The 20,340-nt window shown below is 41.8% G+C and overlaps 1 protein-coding gene and 1 long non-coding RNA gene across 3 annotated transcripts in view; one reads left to right on the top strand and one right to left on the bottom strand.

Moving 5' to 3' along the window:
* LOC140133343 (uncharacterized) overlaps window positions 1-20,340 on the bottom strand; it is a 47,854-nt gene that overhangs the window by 12,443 nt on the left and 15,071 nt on the right. The window lies entirely within an intron of this gene.
* The window catches only part of KIF15 (kinesin family member 15), a 51,170-nt gene that overhangs the window by 22,325 nt on the left and 8,505 nt on the right, over window positions 1-20,340 (top strand). For both annotated transcript variants that reach the window (XM_072153416.1, XM_072153415.1), the window contains 19 exons: window positions 12-100; window positions 1,046-1,255; window positions 1,757-1,934; window positions 3,007-3,145; window positions 3,534-3,675; window positions 4,696-4,893; window positions 6,669-6,776; window positions 8,354-8,459; window positions 8,537-8,702; window positions 8,999-9,149; window positions 9,751-9,836; window positions 9,914-9,992; window positions 10,236-10,322; window positions 11,601-11,705; window positions 11,802-11,924; window positions 12,084-12,230; window positions 12,499-12,588; window positions 14,101-14,238; window positions 14,310-14,419. In XM_072153416.1, the coding sequence (XP_072009517.1) occupies window positions 12-100; window positions 1,046-1,255; window positions 1,757-1,934; window positions 3,007-3,145; window positions 3,534-3,675; window positions 4,696-4,893; window positions 6,669-6,776; window positions 8,354-8,459; window positions 8,537-8,702; window positions 8,999-9,149; window positions 9,751-9,836; window positions 9,914-9,992; window positions 10,236-10,322; window positions 11,601-11,705; window positions 11,802-11,924; window positions 12,084-12,230; window positions 12,499-12,588; window positions 14,101-14,238; window positions 14,310-14,419 (2,452 nt within the window). The remainder of the gene's footprint in view (window positions 1-11; window positions 101-1,045; window positions 1,256-1,756; window positions 1,935-3,006; window positions 3,146-3,533; window positions 3,676-4,695; window positions 4,894-6,668; window positions 6,777-8,353; window positions 8,460-8,536; window positions 8,703-8,998; window positions 9,150-9,750; window positions 9,837-9,913; window positions 9,993-10,235; window positions 10,323-11,600; window positions 11,706-11,801; window positions 11,925-12,083; window positions 12,231-12,498; window positions 12,589-14,100; window positions 14,239-14,309; window positions 14,420-20,340) is intronic.

Raw genomic sequence — 20,340 nt, 5'->3', positions numbered from 1 at the left:
CTTGTCTCTAGCACCTTCTCTTGATGAAAACTCTTCAGATTATTTGAATAACTTTTTAGAAGCCATGATGCTGCTGGAGAAATCAGACTCTGAAAAGAAGGTGAGAGTAAAGGCAACCCGCCATTGAAATGAACCCAATAAAAAAAAAAAAAAAAAAAGCTTTGATTATGAAGCATTGCCATTATCCCTAAAAAAGACTAAATGGTTCCTTTCCATGGCTGCAATGTTAAAAATAAAATAAAATTGGTGTTCAAGCTTGTATGCATCTCAAATGATCCAATCATAGTCCAGCAAATTCAGGGTTGCATACATTTCACTGCCTCCCTGTTCCTGATTGACAGGTCTCACTGCGACCACCATGCTGCCAGTATGAAATTAGTACTTAGGGACCGTTTGCCAATGGGGGCAGGAGTGTACATCGGCAGCAGCTGGCGATTGGGGAACACCCTATACATTGGCAGCAACCAATTAGCAGCTGCTGCTGATGTGCACTCCTACCCCCGCGTTCAAGGGGACAAGGAATCCCCGGGTGACGTTTCCCACTGTATAGGCACACAGTAGGATAAGTCTTTGCCATACACTGTAAGGACACATAGGAATCCCCCTCACATGTCCCTACAATGTATGGCACAGACGTATCCCGCTGTATGCTTCTCCATGGACGACTACTCCTCCCTGTATGTGTGTGTGTGGGGGGGTGTCCCCATAGGCTTCTATTGTCTCCATTGAGCATATCCATTGTTCAGCAGTAGCTTGTTGCCTCTTTCCTTCCTGCTTTTTTTGCCGGATGGGACATATAGTGGTCAGAAGGAGGCAACAACTATGCCTCCATCTGCCACTATATCAATGTAGATGCTCAGCGTATCCGTCAGGAGGAGAACATTATTCATGACCTTTACAGGAAACCTAGTGAAATGATAATATCCAAACAAGTTTAGCCATTTCAAAAGCATAAAACTCCCAATGGTACACAGCGCTGTTTCAATATGTTCCTATTTTTCAGTAAAGAAATATATTCTATTTACTAATTTAAAATGCTCCACAGGTTCTTTTACAAAAAGTGGCCCAACTTGAAGACCTCTGTAACAAAAAAGAGAAGTTTATCCAGTCCAACAAAATGATTGTGAAATTCAGAGAGGATCACATTGCTCGACTTGAGAAGGCACACAAAGTAGGTCGAGATTCATTTTCAAATAATGAAAACGAGGACCTCCTGGCGGAATTAAAAGAGGAGTTGCTTGTTTTAAAGGAACAGGTACTGGTTAAGTCATTGGCTTCCAAAATATCTTGGTAGGACAAGGGGAATATGCTTCTAATAAACACCTCCTTTAGGACAAATAGATTATGCATGTTCAAATACACAACGTACAAATCTTCTTTCTTAATTATTTGCACATTTTCCCATACATGTTTATGGCTGGTTTTGGGAAATCTCGCACATGTCAAAAAGAAACTGGGTGGTCTTCCATTAAATCGCCCTGTAGTATACAAAAAAATTCTGTTTTCAACATTTAAAATGGATTTCAGAGTTAAATTTATTGATGATATATCAGGTACTCAATATTCGATTGGGAAGGTTAAGCCTCAGAATCCCCCCAGATGAGCAGTTGAACAGATACACTTAAGCTTTATGGCAAAAGGAAGCTCATATGTAATTACGTACTTGGTTTGTCCACTACGCAGTAAATGGAGCTGTGAGGTTTCCTTTTTAGATTTGTTTTCTAATGTTTTCTTTTTCTTGTTACAAAAAATTCAGGTTGAGCACCACCCACGTGTAGCAAAGTATGCACTTGAGAACCATGGTCTCAGGGAAGAGATCAAAAGTCTGCGGTCCCTTCAGTCTGTAAAAAGAGCTCAAGAAATTAACAATCAAATGACTGCAGATCTTGAGAGAGCTTTCCTGGAGGCTTCTTCAGCTGTCAAGAAAAATGGAGGTAGAATACCTTTCATATTACAGAGAATATTGCAAATACAGAATGATTTTTTGGAAACCATATATCTGGGTTTCAGAAGAGGCACAGCTCTGTACAGTCAGTTATAAATGTGAGTGGTACTTAAACTCTCGCCAATTTAAAGGGAACCTGTCCCCAGGTTTTACCCTGTTAAACTACTAGCCCCTCTCGGGTAGGGTATGAAATGTCCTTTCTGGAATTCACTCTTTTATCTGAAAGCTAACCTGTTTACCTATTAAAAACCTCCCCAAAGTCATTTAAAAATGAGAGAAGACTAGTCATATTTGCATGAGATGAGTCAAGTTCAGATGCTGCAGGGGAGGGTCACTTCAGACACTATCTTCTGTTCTATAGAACTTGGAAACAGGTCTCATTAAAAATAAGAATACCTTCTTTCAGCTCTGTCACCTACAGAACTAGAATTGGATTTTTATCCACCACTTGTACTGCATGTCTGGTTCTGCAGACCACTGAGCCATTCTCCTGATGCAATCTGAAAGATGAGACTCTTATATTTAATATAGCATGTTTCTAGATACTATAGAACCAAAGATATGGGGGTCTGAAGAGACATTCCTCTTTCAGCCCCTAAACTTGACTCGTTTCAGGCAAATATGACTGTTTTATTTTTTTACATGACTTTAGCTATAGGTAAATGGGTGAGATATCACATAAGAATGAATTCTAGAAAGGTCATACCTTAGGGGTCTTTTGGTTTGATGGGGTAAATGCTTGTGACAGTTTCTTTTAAAGTGAAATAGTGAGGTGTGTAGTATTATCCTTGGAAAGAGCTGCTGAGCTTGATCAGAAGTACATTTCCTTACCCCTTTAATTAGCTGCTTAGTCAGGATGGAAAGAGTTCAACCTCCACCAATGTGATATTGATAACCTATGATAAGGATAGGTTGTCTGTATAAAAATAGTGGAAAAACCTACTGTATGTAGCGCTTGAACAGGCTCTGTACAATGTAGACATAGGCTTTATTAATGAATAAATCTTTCCTTGACCACTTTTTAAAATAAGTTTTTATTTGTATATACTTTTTTCCACCAGTTCGACTTCTGCATTCAGCGACCGTAGCGTCTGATAGCAACGTGGCATCTACTGAAAAGTTAAAGGAGAAAGTGTTGCAACTTCAAAGTGAACTGGCCACGGCAAAGCAAGAATATGAAGAATTCAAAGAGCTGACAAAGTTAGTTAATATATTTTAAGAACCTACCTGCAAATAGGATACATTGCCTGTAACCACTGCTGATCGCTGTAACAAGCCAGGACCTTTATTTTACTTGTTATAGTTATTGGGAGGTTTTTTTAGTTTATAATTTTGTGCGCTCCCCTTTCTTTACACCAATGAAGGTACCGCAGAAACATTTATATGTTTATCAGTATAGAAGATGGAAAAATTTCCAGAAAGGAAATTATTGCAAGAATACTGAACACCCTTATACTAGGCACTGATTGGTTAGCATCACTCTGGCAATTAATGTCTAATATGTCACCGATGCGCACTCTTACAAATGATAGCTGAGCCCTTGCAACATCACGAATAAAAATCTCATTGTATTTGTGTTTCCATTTAGGAAGAAGGAAGTTGAACTGGAGTCAGAAATCCAATCTTTATACAAAACCAACAGCCATCTAGAAAATATTTTGGATGCCTTCAAGGCTCATAAGAGGAATGAAGTGTCCCAGCTAAACAAAATGCATGTGGAGACAATAAAGGTATTAATTTTAAAAATTTTTTACACTAATCCTGCTACTTAAATTTCCGAATTGGACCCCTGCCAAGCTGATATGTTGTGGGCACGGTGCTATGACTATGGTGCTCATCCTCCCATTGCGCATCAGTTGCGGTTTTGTCCACGGTTTTCTTCCATTTTGTTTCCGCGTCCGTTTAAAAAAAAAAAACTGAAGGTTTAAAATTCCTTTGAAATCGTCACCCCTGGTTTCTCAGCCTCATTAGTGAACAAAATGGTGTTTCTTTTTTTTACGGACCCAAAGACTCCTATTGCCTTCCGTTATCCACATCAATGAAATAAATAGGTTTCATAATTTTTTTCTACGGACAACACATCTGAAAACACCCAGTCAGATCAATGACTTTGAGAGGCATCCGTGGAATACCATGAACGTGAAAAGCAACGCAATGTGTAAAAGTGGTTAGCTTACCACTGGAATCAATCATTCCCCCCCATAGTGAAATCTAGATAATGTAATGCCAGCAGTACTGGAGTCCATTTCCATGCTTTTCTGCTGAGTTCTTGCTGCTTCCATGGTCTTATAAGACACGTGAAGGGAATATTATCTGTGTAAGATCTAGCACTTGGAGAAAATATAAGGTATTGGTTACTATAGTATGAAGTATGACCTTTTCCTATGATTTCAACTTAATGTGATATCTATACAAATGGTGGCAGGATTTGGAAACCTTGAGAAGTGTCTGACACTGTACTCTGGTTGTATTAGATGGAGATGTAGCTCAAGACCAAATCTGTTACCTAAATCCTAGAACTCCAAACGCAGCTGTTTACCAATTTTATTGATCCCCATGTAAATCTTTTCCAACTTTTAGTTGGAGGACTCAGGTTGTCAAAGTTTTCCTGCACTTTATGGGTGTCCAATAGCTAAGTAAAGAAAAGAAAGAAAAATTGCTTTCCAAAATTTACATTGCAGATATTTTATACACATTTATAATCTTATATTGTGTTATTGTTCTGTTTTTTGTTTGTCACCTGCAATTAGAACATGACAACACCTACACGGGCCTACAACTTGAGGTCTCGACTTGTGCCTCGTCTCAGCCCCGAATCCTTGCCCTCTGACTTGATGGATACACCCAAGTCAAGGGATGATCTGGAAAATATAATCAATGAACCCATCCCTCCGGAAATGAGTGAACAAGCCTATGAAGCTATTGCTGAAGAGCTCAGGATTGTGCAGGTTTGTGGAATTTTTTTAAGCCTATTAATGTGTGCAGCAGTAAGTTTATTTTTTTTTTTTCTCTTAAAATGTTGAACTTGCCTACTATATTCTTTTATAATTTTCCCCAATCTCCCTTAAATCTATCTATTTTGAACCTTTACTATTGGTCATTGTTGAGTCATTTGATCATCAATGAATTTTTATAATCTGAGCTTCACACTTGGTGCTTTTCTGCATGCCCCAACTTTTCTTTAGTAACGGTGCCTAACTTTTACATATATGATCCCTAGGGCAGTGGTGGTGAACCTATGGCATGGGTGCCAGAGGTGGCACTTAAAGCGCTTTCTGTGGGTATTTTTCCAGCACAGAGTTGCGCCACGCTCAGCGCTATTTTAAAGCAATACATCTTTAAAATTGTGTTTACCCTATCATAACTTGTTGGTCAGGTGCTCCAAGATGGACCCTGCTGGTTAAATTATTTTAAGTGGTAATATTGTGGTTGTTTAGCAGGGGGAGTTTTTTTCCTACCTTCCCTAATGAAAGGTTGCAGTAACCGCTGTATACCAGCAGATGGCGTGAGTTCTCTAGATCCACAAGCTTCTAATTAAATGTATATATTGTCTTCTGATCAGCATGGAGGGGGGTATATATGCATCTGCTGAGTGGAGCTATTTGCTCCTATTTTCCACCTCAGCGTACTAGTTCCCCTATCTTGTTATAAATAATAATCTTTATATAGTTTCTTCAAGTTCTGTAGTGCTTTGAACTCACTGAGCTGTGTCTAGCATAGAGAAGTACTGACATATGGTCCACCTATTTCCTTCTGTACCTCTTGTATGGTGTGAATGTTCAGCAGGAATAATATACCTTATGCAATTCCTCAACCCCTGTTTTTTCTGTGGGGGGATTCCTCAGAGGTGCTTTGGACTCCTGCAAGTCAGAGACTAGTCCTACCTGGCAGCGTTCCCATCTCATAGCCCTTGTGTGTGGGCAGAGACTAGTCCTACCTAGCAGCTTCCTATCTCATAGCCCTTGTGTGTGGGCAGAGACTAGTCCTACCTAGCAGCTTCCTATCTCATAGCCCTTGTGTGTGGGCAGAGACTAGTCCTACCTGGGAGCCTTCCCATCTCATAGCCTTTGGGAAGGCTTCTAGGTAGGACTAGTCTCTGCCTACACACAAGGGCTATGAGATGGGAACGCTGCCAGGTAGGACTAGTCTCTGCCTACACACATCTCATAGCCCTTGTGTGTGGGCAGAGACTAGTCCTACCTAGCAGCGTTCCCAACTCAAAGCCTTGTTCGTAGGCACATTTCCCTAAACTCCTAGGCTAGCTTTTAGATTAAAGTACTGACTAGTCTAGTTCAGCAGCATGCAGGCTTTGCTATGGCCACATTTTAATAAATTTGAGTAAATCTTCAATCATTTTTTATTCACAGTATTTGATTCAGGCAGACAATTTATATTCAATAGTAGAATACAAACATTTAGTGGTCCATTATATACCACAGTGAATACATGCTCTGATTGCCTATAGTGCTGGAGATATACTGCAGATTTTCCATGAATTTGTTATGCAGTATCATTTAACGTATATACTAGAGTATAAGTCGACCCAAGTATAAACCCAGGCCCGTAATTTTACACAAATAACTGGGAAAACCTATTGACTTGAGTATAAGCCGATGGTGGTATGCATTGGTCACATGCCCCCCCAGTATACAGCCAGCCCCTGCCCCGTTTTTTTTTTTTTTTGGCAGATTTGATATTTACATTATTTTGATGTTCTTTGCAGGAACAAGTTACAACTTTACAAGCAAAGTTGGACGAAGAAGAAAGCAAAAACCTGAAGCTACAACAACAACTAAATAAAGTAGAACATCATTCTGCACAGATGCAAGAGGTAGTGTGTCTGTCCTTGTGGTATAGCTCAGTGGCTTCACATTAACTTAGCGATTTGTATAGTAATATATGACAGCTGCCGCTCTCCTGTAACGTGCATGATAAACCCCTTACAACCAAGCTGACACATGCTCACTCTGTTACGTTACACTGGACTCCATTAAATGTGTTGCTCTGATTGCTTGTTCAAGTTTGAAAAAGTGAAAAAAGGTAAAAACCATTTTTTTCAAAAATTTTAATGAAATAAAGTTAGTCTTCAAAAAACCTACCTTCCATAGACATACCTAGTATATTATTTTTTTTTCAAAAAACACCCCCACATATTTGGTTTTGCCACATCTGTAACGAACTGTACAATGAATCGAAAGCAAAATTGGAACTTTATGGTGAATGACTGGGTAAAAAAAACACTAAAAAAGTGTTTTCTTAAAATTTCTTCACAAAAAAAATGTTCTAAAGAGTGATCAAAAAACATTACGTGCCCCAAAAGGGGACAACTGAAAAGAACAAGTTTTCTAACAAAATATAAGCCCTCAACCAGCTGTGTCAACCGAAAGTGTAATCGTAGTGACCCATAAAATATTGATAATGCTATTTTTATAGTACGGTGAAAAAATTAAAATAAAAGCTAAAAATCTTAAATCGGAATTGATTTTTTTTTTCCATTAAGAGTTAATCTCATTTCATCAATAAGCCATAGATGCCCCCAAATGTGAAAAGTGAATCTCATTTTGCAAAAAATAAGCCTTCATACATAAAAAAAATATAAAATTGTATAGCTTGCAGAATGTGATGCTTGCATTGGGTATCTGGTGTTTGCAGAGCTTTTTGGCATTTATTCAATGGTAAATGTGTAATTTGAGGTCAAAATGCATCAAAATCTTTCAAAATCAAACCTTCGTTTTATTACCCCTATTAAATATCTAAAGGGTTAAAAAAAAAACTTATTAAAAGTTGTTGTTTTAAATAGGTTGGGGGATGTAGTTTCTATGCTAAGGTAATGTAAAGGGCTTTACTATTATTTAGGCCTATCAAAGTCAGTTGAAAACTCAGCAGGTGCCTCAAATGTAAGATTTGGGGTGATTTATCATGAAAATGTGAAAAATCACACCTAAAATTCTAAGCCTTATAAGATCCATGAAAAATGAAAACGTGTAAACAAACACCATGCAAACATAAAGAAGACGTTTGGGAAATGTTTGTTATTTAGCTACTTTGGTGGTATCACTATCTGCCTGGAAAGCAGAACATTTAGAACTTTGAAAAAAGGAGAAATTTTAGTATTAAGGCTGGTGCCACACGTAGTGCTTTGTCTGCGGAGACGCCTGCGATCGGGAACGAGCCGCCGGTGTTTTGCGTTAAATTAACGCAAAACACCGACCATAGAAACGTCGATGCGATCGGGCCGAGGCCCGCCCTGGTGGGCGCAACTTTGTCTGCGTTTGCAAGCGCAGACAAAGCGCTCCGTGTGGCACCAGCCTAAGGGATTTGCCCTCAAGTCTAATTTTAACATATTTAATTATATTTATTGGTGATATTCACCTGGGGGTTTTTTTTGTTCAAAAATTATCCTAACAGCTCTTCACTTCTGAACGAGGCGCCTGGAACACAAAGCAGCAGGAACATCTTGAGCTTATTAAGGTTTTTGAGAAACAGCAGCAAGACTTTAAGACAAATGAGGAAGGTAAGTTGTTGTGTAGTTCAGGTTTTCATAGGTGTTAATTATGTGTTCTTAATAGTCTCAATATTTCATTTCTTTAGTATTAAAGAGTGAAGTTCATGACCTCCGGGTTGTTCTCCAGTCTGCAGACCGAGAACTTCGTGCAGTGAAGATGGAATACAGCTTGTTCAAAGAAAAACAAGAGAAAGAAATGAGCCAATTGTCCGACCGACACATAAATGTCCAGCTGCAACTGGATAATGTCAGGTATTGGCTAGAGAATTGGTTTTGTGGGTAATAGCTTTTAAAGGGTAGGTGGGTTTTTTTTTTAAACTGTGTTCACTTGTTGCATCAACATGCGTTTACGTCACATTACTAATGCATCAACATTGTGTTTAGATCATAATTATGTAAAACGCAATGTTATCACATCTGCAATGGGTAGAAAATGCCCCTGGTGCCCCTTATTCTTTGCAGATGTGTTCTTTAACATGGGCAAAAACATGATTTTAAGCATTTGCAGCTTTCCATGTGCTTTATAAGATTTGTTTCTTAACCATTAGGCTGGAACACGAGACTTTGCTGGAGGAGAAGAGATCACTGCAAGATGCATATGATAACCTGGAAGAAGTGATGAAGTTTGAGATTGACCAACTAAAACAGGAGCTTTCTGAAAGCAAGATGGAAAATGAAATGCTGAAAGCTGAGCTTAGTGTAATATATCTTCCTTCTTTCATTCATCTTGGTTCTATAAGGCTTTTCATATGGTGGACGCTTCCAATTGGTCTTTCCAGCCCCAGTGGGAAAGCATTAAAGAAAATCAACCACTTGCTGAAAGTGGCTTTTAGGTGAGCTCACTCGCCAATCGTTAGATCTGTGGTGATCATGGATCTTATCTTCGCTAGTTCGTGCATATTTTTGTAATTCGGGAGCGCCAAAGCTCATCTCTGCCACCGGGCTCTCCTGGAACTAATGAAGATAAGATCCATGATCAGCACGGATCCAATGATTGGTGAGTAAAAAAAACACTTTTGGCAAGTGGTTGATTTTTTTCAAATAAATATTGTGTGTATAAATTACACAGAAATCTCCTAAAATTTTAAGGGATATCTTAGATTTTGTTTTCTTGAGATCTTGATGGTTAAGTAAAAGATGAAATCAATAAATTCCTAATGATGGGAGCGCTACATATGGCTTCAAGAAGGAGCCTTTACACAACTGCTTTTTCTGCAAGAACAGTACAAAAACATGAATCCTTGCGGCTTAGCTCAAATTGTCTGTGCCAAGGTAAACGCCATTTTTTTTAATTTAACAGAATCTACTGGAGCTTTTAGAAACTGAAAAGGAGCACAGGAAAAACCTGAAATGTCAGCTGGAGGAGGATAAGGAGAACCAATCAAAGTATGTGACACACTACCAAAAAGATACAAGTAATCTTCACTGTAATATAATGATCAATGATTGATTGTATTCTTCAGAGAGCTTGTGAAGGTTCTGGAGGAGAATGTACATCTGAAGAAGCAGTGCTCTGATCTCCTCACCTCATGTGAATCTCAGGTATAAACATTATAAAGTGTACGGTCCCCTCACACTGAAATGGGGGCAGTGTTTCGCTTTCACACAGCACCATTTACTTCTATGGGCTCATGCCCACACCCGTGGATCCAACTCCTGCCAAAGTTTGCCTCTTGGGCAGTCTTTTCTGTTTTGGGGTTTTTAAGTCTATAAAGAGGAAATGTGATGTAGTTTACCAATAGTCTTTATTACTGCGTTAATGAAACCATATTTTGCCAATTTTAGATTTCAAAGATTCAAACATTACAACTTGGAATAACCTCCTCAAGAGAAACCATCCATGAACTGGAGAAAAAATGTTCTTCGGATAAGGTATATTGTAGCACTACTGTTTTGGAAATATTTACACCTGCCTTTCTGTCTGTTCAATAACAGCAATGATGGCAATAACAGTGTGCAGCTCAATTCAACAAAATCTTAATTGGTTTGTCTGTCCTGATAAAGATGAATTGAGGTTTACTTGAGTTCTCATTTTTTTTTAAGCTGGTTTGAATCCTATATAACATTTTTTACAGCTGCTTACACTTCCATAAATGAAAAAAAACATTGAAACCTGCCAAACACATGGTAAACATGCAAAAACACATGGTTTTTCACTCCATTTAAAAATGCACCAAGAACAGACCAAAACCGCACTGTGTAACCGCATCCCAGAAGAGGCAGGAGGGCTTGAAGTTACACTTTTCCAAATTCTATACATTTGGACTGAGAACCTCATAAAGCATATGTTATATATTTATTCTTAATAGGTAACATTTGAATATGGAATGGTTTAGACTTTATAACAAAATTGAATTTGTGGTCTCGAGTTTGTCGCTGTTATCTTGTTTCTACAAAATTAAATATAATATTTTTGATTGAAATAACAATTTATTGCCTGTTCATTACAGATGTAATAAATGCTAGAACTCTGGGGTCTGACTGCTGGGACCCCCACCAGTTATCTGGAGTGGTCCTTCCAGCTGCTAGACCACAGATTGGACACCTCTGTTGGATAGCTTCTAACCTGAATAACCCACAAATCCTGTTCTAAAGGGGTTGTCCACAGGATATGGAATTAACTTGCTGATAGGTGGAGGGGTGCCAGTGAAAGGGTCCTGTACGGACTATGACAATTGGGTCTGTTGTACCACAAATTAATGGAGTGACAGGATAGGTCAAACATGCTGCTCCATTCACTTTGTAATACGCTGACAGAAGTAGCCAAGTAGTGCTTCGGCTATCTCCATCAGTGCCATAGAGAAAATGGAGCAGCAAGATGCATGTGTGGCAAGCTGTACAATTCATTTTAGCATACAATGGACCCCCTTTCTTTTGTTCCGTGGGGGTCCCACCACTGATCAAGAAGATATCTCCTATCTGGTGAATAAGAAAAAATGTTTTAAGAATGGACAACCCTTGGATATAAGCTGCACTTATCATAATACATTCTGTTGTCATGCCAGTTCATTTATTGATATTAGTTTGGGTACGTTCCTGTTTCATGTGGGTCAGTTACTTTTTAAAACACTGTATAAAAAGTACAGACAAATACTTAGTTGAATTGTAGTTTGTAAAATGATTCATAATAATTTTCTATTTTAATGAAAGGAAATTATGGCTGACCTTATGAACCAAATACAAGGATTGAGAACAACAGTCATGCACAAAACGGAGTCTGTAGATGTGCTTACCCAAGAGCTGGAAGACCTGAAAGTATGTGAGCCGCTGTCTGTGACAACTCACTCTGTGTTACCCACAACCATCGTTTTTTCCATTAAAGATTCTCTTTTTGATCTGTTACTTGTTTAGAGCAAATACAGTTCTGCGTTATCTGCTAAAGAAGAAAGCAAAGCGCTTTTGGAAAAGCAAGAAAAACTCATTGAGGAGCTGAATGAGAACTTGGAAAGGAAGCGGTCAGCTGATAACATCGAGGTAAGGATCTCTAAATAGGAGGGCATCCGTCTTAGGATTTCTCCAAAGTTAAATATTAACTTGTCCACGGCTTGTGATGCTTTTTCCATGCGTATAATAGCTTAAGAGCTTTTACTGAACTATACATGATGATAAATTGCTGGCCTTTCTTTTAAACAGAGGGAGCTTTTATGCGAGGACTTGATTCATGCGACTGAACAGCTTGGCAAGTTAACTGAAGCCTTTAACAAGCAGGAGGCTTTGCTTATAGAGCATAAAGAAGAACTGCTCAAAAAGGAGCAAATCATTGCAGAACTAACCAGCCAGGTACATAGCTGCCTTCTGCTACCATAAATCCCATGCACTACACTGCTAAAATATTACCCTATGGATTTGCTGCACAGAAAGGTCATGCGGCAAATCTGCAGGTAATCTGCTACTTGTGGGGGTGATACACGTGCAGCAGGTTTATCAGAGTATCTGATGCGGAGTGCTAAATCTGGAGTAGTTTAAGACTTTTTATTCAAACTTTCCACCTCCTATTAATCATACACATTTTGTCTACTTATGTTTTTATTGATATTTTTGATAAAAGTTGAAACAAGAGAATGAAATGGAAATGAACGGGGATGATGAAATAAAGCCAATGCTCAACAACAAGAGTCCTCCTGGCCTGCTTCTTCAGGTAATCTTTAGCCTGCAATTTTATTCTTCTTTTCTTATTCTCCCAATTTTTATTCCATAAATCATTTTGTTTCATCATTTCTGAAATTTTGCCTGCTGATTATTGATGTTGTATATGGCTGCTCCTTACAGCTTGAGTGTTACCCCTTGAAGGCGCATTCACGCGTAGCGTTCTGGCACATGTCTAAAATGTATGCATTTTTATGTTTCTATGCATATTCTTTATATATAGCTTTGAAAGTGTTTTTCTTCGTTGCTGTAAGTGTAATCAACTGTGTTTACATTGGCACACAGTTGCTTACAGGTCAGCAATGAAGTAAAATGCTTGGAAAAACACAGTGACATAAAAACACATGCGTTTTAGACATATGCGTCAGCTCTCCACATGTGAATGCACACTAAAGGTCAGGAACCTGACGACCTTGACCTGCGATCAGTAGTAATTGGGATTCAAGGTCCCTATATACTCCCTTCTACTACTAAGGAATTGCGGAAGGTCTAATAGAGCAACAGCCCACAGAACGGTTAGTCCTACACGCCGTTGATTCCTACAAGCTATCGTGCGTAGTGCAGTAATGTCTGAAAAAAAACCCTTACAGCTGTGAATACACAGGTGATACACATCGGACATCCAGGCTGCAGCCAAGACACAGTTGGGGTGATGCCACACATCCCATTTTTGGACCGTTTTAAAGCATTCAATTTCAGTCTGTTTAAAAACCATGCGTTTTAAAACGCATCCGATTTTGACCATTAACTGCTCAACTGGCTGCTTTGAACCTGTTGATCTTGATAGGTATACGGGTTCAAAGCAGCCAAAAGCATGATAAGCAGTAAAAAAACGGATGCGTTTTAAAAACGGACTGAAAACGCATGATTAAAAACCGGTTCAAAAATGGCACGTGTGGCATTGCCCTTTGGCCGGATGTTCTCTGCCAAGGCTTTTAGCTGCTATTTTCCTGGGGTGGAACTCCACCTCCTGCATTGCAAAAGTAATGTTCCGCACCCTAAACCACAGCAGAGATAAACTTCCTTGTCCTTAACGCACAATGGAAATCAATGCTTTGCTTTAGTGTTTTCCCCCCCTCCTACTGTGCAAATGCCAATACTGGTGTATGCAGCTCCGTTTCTGTTGAAGCACTTGGGAACTGATGCCAGAGACTTGGTGCAGTGCACCGAACCGTGTCCTTCCACTGCCTACTTCCAGCAGCCATGGTTGGCTTGGGATGCTTGGTACTGGGCTCCTTTTAATTTGACCCTTCACATTCGTCTTTTTTTTTTACTGAGTTATTTTTCCTTGCAGAGACCAAGAATATGTTTTTTTTTAAAAGACTACATCTTCTGTATCCACACCTGTGTTTGACAGAAAAGGAGCAACAAAAACTGTTGATTTGTTTCCAGTCCCAAATAACCTTATCAATTATTAAGTCACCTGAAACAGTAAAAGACCCGGTTATTAACTTTCTTGTTAAAGATGTTATATTTCTCTGAAATTCTGTATTTTCTTTTGTAGACGCCTAAAACTCCAATAGGAAACCAATTTGAGTCTGAGGTGACACATCTTACAAATAAAATTACAGTTTTGGAACAACTTGTATCTGAGCTAAATGAGGAGCGAATGACAAAGAATGAAGAAATTATCAGACTGAAGGCAAGTCCTTGTCACCTATGTGAGCTGCGGTGTTGCCTTCTGATTTGCCATCATGACTATTGTTGTTACAGACCCAGTTGTGTGAAACAGAAAATCTGCGTCTTGAAATCCAGAACCTGCAGGGTCAATGCAAGGATTTACAGCTTCAGCTGGAAAATAGTAAAAAAGGAGATACTCTTTCGTAAGTAATATGTTATTAAATCTTTGTTTCCGAAACACCCCTTCATCACATAATATCGTAAGCTATGATTGACTGAAAAGCCTTGTTTGGGTTCTCCCCAACCCTATGCTTTAGCCACCATGTACTTTCATTCTGGTGACCTAAGCATAAGCTGAATTTTTCAGCACCAAAATTTTCAGCACAAAAAAATCTGCTTATACTTGAGTCAATAAAAAAAAAACTATTAACACTGTACATTTCCAAAGCCCCCCGCAAGTCCTCTTCTTGCTTCCGGTGCTCGGCTCCATCTTCGGGTCCCCTTGCGGTGCACAAACAATGACATCGGCCAACGGCAATGACTCTGAGGACGCAAAGATGGAGCCCAGCAGCTGAAGCAAGAAGAGAACCTGCAGGGGGCTTCGCAAATGTACAGAGTTACTTGTTTTTTGTTTTTTTGTTTTTTATAAGCTTGGCATGCTCTGGGTAGGGGCTGGCTGGCTATATATTCGGGGATATCGGCCGGCTAGTTATGTACAAGGGGGGGGGGGTTCGGGGATATCGGCCGGCTAGTTATGTACAGGGGGGGGGGGGGGCAGGATGCTGGCCAGCTATATACTAAGGGAGGCTGTGACCAATGCATTTCCCACCCTCAGCTTGTACTTGAGTCAATAGGCTTTCCCATATTTTTGTGTTAAAATTGGGTACCTTGGGTCGGCTTATACTCATGTGTATATGGTACTTTTATTTTTGATAATCATATTTAGTTATTGAATATAATGTTTCCCCCTCTCACCACGACAGCACCCAACCAGAGAGAGGGATCCGCCCCCAGGGACAGGAAACCCAGACTTCAAATTCTGCGGTACGCCCCATCTCCTTCAGTGGTTTCCTGTCCCTGACGGGGGATCCAGTGAGTCTCGGTGAGGCTCAGGAGTCGCGGTGAAAGGGGGGAATGGGAGTCCCAGGTACCCCCAGGTGGCTGCACAGGTCCCCCGCCGAGGCTTACCGGAGGGTGGTCACTCGGCGGCGGTGGAGAGGTGAATGCTGCGAGGTGCAGCGCAGTCTGTGGGTGCGGGCGGACTCCGGCACGCCTCCGATCCGGAGTGGAGGCGTGTGTGTGGAAGGGCGGCTGAGCGCTGGCCTCTTCCTCTGCGATGGTCTTCCCCAAAATGGCGCCGGCTCCACTTCCGGTGAGGACCGGAAGTGACGCGCCGCCCAGCGTCCACATGGGAGATGACGTCAGACGCGGTAATTTTAAAAGGAGATCCCACACAGGAGTCCTGTGTGTTGTTTCTAGCACCCACAGCCAGCCACAGGAGTTGCTCCAGTCGTGGATGAAAACGGAGCTGTATCCTCACCACTGAATAAGATGAGTTCTAATGAAGGTGGTAGAGAGTCGGTGGACACCGCTACGGTAAAGTTTGAGTAGGGGGATAGTCCGCTGATTGGTGAGTGTGGCCTTACCATGCCTTTAAACTGGTTCTGATGATGTCTTATGTGATTCTTATTTTAGAGGGAAGAATCTCGTAAGGGGAAAGCCACTGTAAAGTCTAAGCATCATGCATGTAGAATCTGTGGAGATAATCTGCCTGACTCTTATTTAAAACCTAACTGTGACCAGTGTGTTCAGCGCCTGTTAGCACAAGAGCAGTCGACCTTGTTTGAATCCATGCGTATGCTAATCCAGCAGGAAGTGCGTAGTTCTGTGCAAGAAATAAGGAGATCCCTCAGGTCAGAGAATTCCCCAGGCACTTCCAGGCAACTTGAAGATTCTGGCCCTAGTTCGGGAGAATCATCTGAGTCAGAGGAGGAGGACAGGTCAGGCAGACCCCTGTTTCCTATAGAGGATATTGATCATCTAGTAAAATTAGTAAGATCAACTATGGAGTTAGAAGATGAAAAAGAAGAACGCTCTGTAACAGACGTTATGTTCCAGGGTCTAGGAGAAAAGAAGAGAAAGGTTTTTCCTATCCATGAGAATATTTCCTCCCTTATCCAGGCAGAATGGCGCAAGGCAGACAAGAAGGTTTTTATCCCTAGAGCTATGAAGCGGAAGTATCCCTTTCCTGAGAAGGAGACAGAGATTTGGGACAAGGCGCCAAAAGTAGATGTTGCCGTGTCTAAAGTGTCTAGAAAGAGTGCGCTTCCAGTTGAGGATTCAGGTGTGCTTAAAGATCCTATGGATAAGAAGGCAGATGGCTTCTTAAGGCGTTCCTGGGAGGCAGCAGCGGGCGCATTCAAACCCAATGTCGCGGCTACATGCGTTTCTAGGTCTCTTTTTGTTTGGCTTTCCCAGCTGGAGGAGAAGATTAAGGCTGGTGCATCCAGGTCACATCTCATCTCGGAGGTTACCACTGCACAGAAGGCCTCTGCCTTCTTAGCCGATGCCTCGGTGGACGCCTTAAGGTTATCGGCAAGATCGGTAGCCTTATCTAATTCTGCCAGAAGGGCCTTATGGCTGAAAAACTGGACAGGTGACCTCCCATCTAAAAGTCATCTGTGTAGTATTCCCTGTGAAGGGGAATTCTTGTTTGGGTCTGCACTAGACAACATCTTGGAAAAGGCAGCTGACAGGAAGAGAGGTTTTCCTAGTACAAGGCCTCAAGAGAGGAAGTTTTTTCGCCCCTCACGGCGATTTAGATCTCCTCAGAGATCCGGAGACAAGAAGGAGGGGTGGCGACCCTCTAGGAGGTCTAAGGGATTCATGTTTTCCCGGCCTCAGGATTCCAGTAAACGTCCCGGTCAGCAATGACGCCAGGGGTCCTGTGGGGGGAAGGCTCTCCCTGTTCAAGGCGGAGTGGAGCAAGATTTCAGGGAGCAAGTGGATTTTGGGGATCATACAAGATGGCCTAGAATTACCTTTTCTATCCCCTCCCCCACAGCGTTTCAAGATAACCTCAGTGGCCGGAAGAGCAGAAAGACAGGCTCTAGAGACCGAAGTAAGATCCCTATTGGAAAAGGAGGTGCTACGGCAGGTGCCACTGCAGGATCGAGGGACAGGATTTTATTCAACCCTGTTCCTTATAAAGAAACCAGACGGAACATTCCGGACCATTATAAATTTAAAACCACTAAACTGCTACCTAAAAGTGGAAAAGTTCAAGATGGAATCGATAAAGTCAACCGTAAACCTGCTCTTTCAGGATTGTTTTATGGCTTCCATAGACTTAGCGGATGCTTATTACCACGTCCCTATTCATCCGGACAGTCAGAGATTCCTGAGAGTGGCGGTGAGGATGGACGGCAAGATAGAGCACTTCCAATTCAGAGCTCTGCCCTTTGGAGTGGCGATAGCACCGAGAGTTTTCACAAAACTAATATCGGAGGTGGGAGCCTACATACGGAAATATCAGGGCACCTTTGTGCCATATCTGGACGACTTCCTGCTGATAGCAGGTTCGGCAGAAGAGTTGCAGATCTTAATAAAGGTGGTGATGAAGATCCTACATCGCCTGGGCTGGATGGTAAATCTGAAGAAGTCCTCCCTCACTCCGGCCAGATCAAAGATATTTCTCGGCATCACATTAGATTCCACTCAGCAGAGATCTTTCCTTCCTCAGGACAAGGTGGTGAAGATAGTAGCCTCGGTGGAGAGGCTGTACAGACAGCCATCCCCTACCATAAGGGACATTATGAGGACTCTGGGTCTCTTTACAGCGGCAATCCCAGCGGTGTCTTGGGCGATGTATCACGCAAGGCCCTTACAGCTCTTCATGTTGGAGAACTGGAGGGGGGACCAGTCCTCCTTGGACCAGAGGATTACACTTCCTCAACAGATCCTGGATTCCCTGAGATGGTGGCTAAGAGAGGAGAACCTCCAGGCAGGCCGGCCTTGGAGAGAGGAGAACCCTCTATCCATGATTACGGATGCAAGCTCTACGGGTTGGGGAGCCCAGGTCAGGGGCCTCTTATTCCAGGGATCATGGAACGAAGAATCCAGGAAAAAGTCCTCAAATCACAGAGAACTAGAGGCCATCCTGCAGGCGATCAGACAAGCTCTGCCGATGATTCGGGGGACAGACCTGAAGATTGCCTCGGACAATGTCACAGCGGTGGCGTTCGTGAATCGCCAGGGAGGTACCCGAAGCGGGTCCTTAATGAACCTCTCGCATCAGATTCTAGAACTAGCGGAAGCCAATCTAAGATCAATATCGGCGGTTCATATAAGGGGCAAGGACAATCTGCAGGCAGACTTCCTAAGCCGTCATCTCTTACGTCAAGGAGAGTGGTCCCTGAATCGGAGGGTGTTCTCCAAGATAACCAGGCTTTGGGGTCAACCAGAAGTGGATTTATTCGCCACAAGAAAGAACAGACAGGTCAGGCTCTTCTGCTCCCTAGACCCGAGAGACCGATCTTTAAGTCTGGATGCCTTCTCAATCAGGTGGAACTTCAGCCTAGCATATGCATTTCCACCCCTGTCTATTCTTCCAAGGGTTCTGAAGAAGATACGGCAAGACCAAGCCAGAGTTATTCTTATAGCCCCCTTCTGGCCCAGGAGGGCATGGTTCTCAGTATTGAAAGAGCTATCGATATCAGACCCTTGGATCCTCCCAGAGAGTCACGATCTCCTCTCCCAGGGCCCAGTATTCCACCCGCAGATTACGAACCTCCATCTGACGGCCTGGAATTTGAGAGGCGCATCTTGAGGGAAAAAGGCCTCTCGGACAAGGTAATTACAACCCTGCAGAAGAGTAGAAAAGTAGTTACCTCTAAAATCTATTTCAGGGTCTGGAGAGTATTCTCAGATTTTTGTTCCCCAGATAAAATAGACTTAGCTCATCCAAATATAGCTAAGATATTAGATTTCCTGCAAGCAGGATTAGATAAGGGCCTAAAACCTGCCACCCTTAAAGTTCAGATCTCTGCCCTTAGCTCCCTGTTTGAGTCTCCTTTAGCCTCTCATCCCTGGATATCTCGGTTCATAAAAGCGGCATCTCGTATGACCCCCTTTAGGAGATGTACGGTGCCCCCCTGGGACCTCACTCTGGTATTAAATTATCTGATAAGAGATCCTTTTGAGCCCCTGGAGTCTTGTTCACTAAAATGGCTGACCATTAAAGTTGTATTTTTGGTAGCTATCACTTCAGCCCGTAGGGTTGGAGAGATATCGTCTCTGTCATGTAGAGCGCCTTTTCTCAAGATCTTGGATGACAGAGTAGTTCTGATGACAGACCCGGCCTTTTTACCAAAGGTAGTCTCTAGATTCCATAGATCCCAGGAGATCAGGCTCCCATCCTTCTGCAGTAACCCTTCTACAGATAGGGAGAGGGAGTTTAACAAATTAGATGTTAAAAGGGCCATTGAGCTATATTTGGATAGGACTAAAGATTGGAGAAAATCTGATAGTCTTTTTGTTCTTTTTGGTGGCAAGAATAGGGGGCAGAAGGCCTCAGCGGTAGTTATAGCTAGATGGATTAGGCAAGCCATTAGCTCCGCTTATTTAGCAGCCGGTCAGCCGATACCAGAAGGTCTAAAAGCCCATTCCACTAGAGCAGTTTCTTCCTCATGGGCAGAATTTAGAGAGGTGTCCGTTAATCAGATTTGTCAGGCTGCCACCTGGTCTTCTCCACATACTTTCTATAGGCACTATAGGCTAAATGTAGCAGGTGCACAGGAACTTTCCTTTGGGCGAAGGGTTCTTTCTTCGGTTATCCCTCCCTAAGGATTTCATCTATGTTATTCTCTCTGGTTGGGTGCTGTCGTGGTGAGAGGGGGAAACCGGTAATTACTCACCGGTAATTGTGTTTCCTTGAACCACGACAGCACCCTGGTTATTCCCTCCCTTGTAAATTCTTTTTCACACTTGGGTGTTCAGTGTTGTGTGTGTGTCACAGAGGTGTGAGATTCTCTCATTGAAAGTGATACTGAATGACACGGTGGTCAGAATTAATCAAGAACATTAAGTCCCATACAGTCTCTGTAATCCACTGAAGGAGATGGGG

Source organism: Engystomops pustulosus, chromosome 5 (assembly GCF_040894005.1).
Source record: "Engystomops pustulosus chromosome 5, aEngPut4.maternal, whole genome shotgun sequence".
NCBI lineage: Eukaryota > Metazoa > Chordata > Amphibia > Anura > Leptodactylidae > Engystomops > Engystomops pustulosus.
The sequence above is the reverse complement of the archived record's forward strand: the minus strand, read 5'-3'. Positions and strand labels throughout refer to the sequence as shown.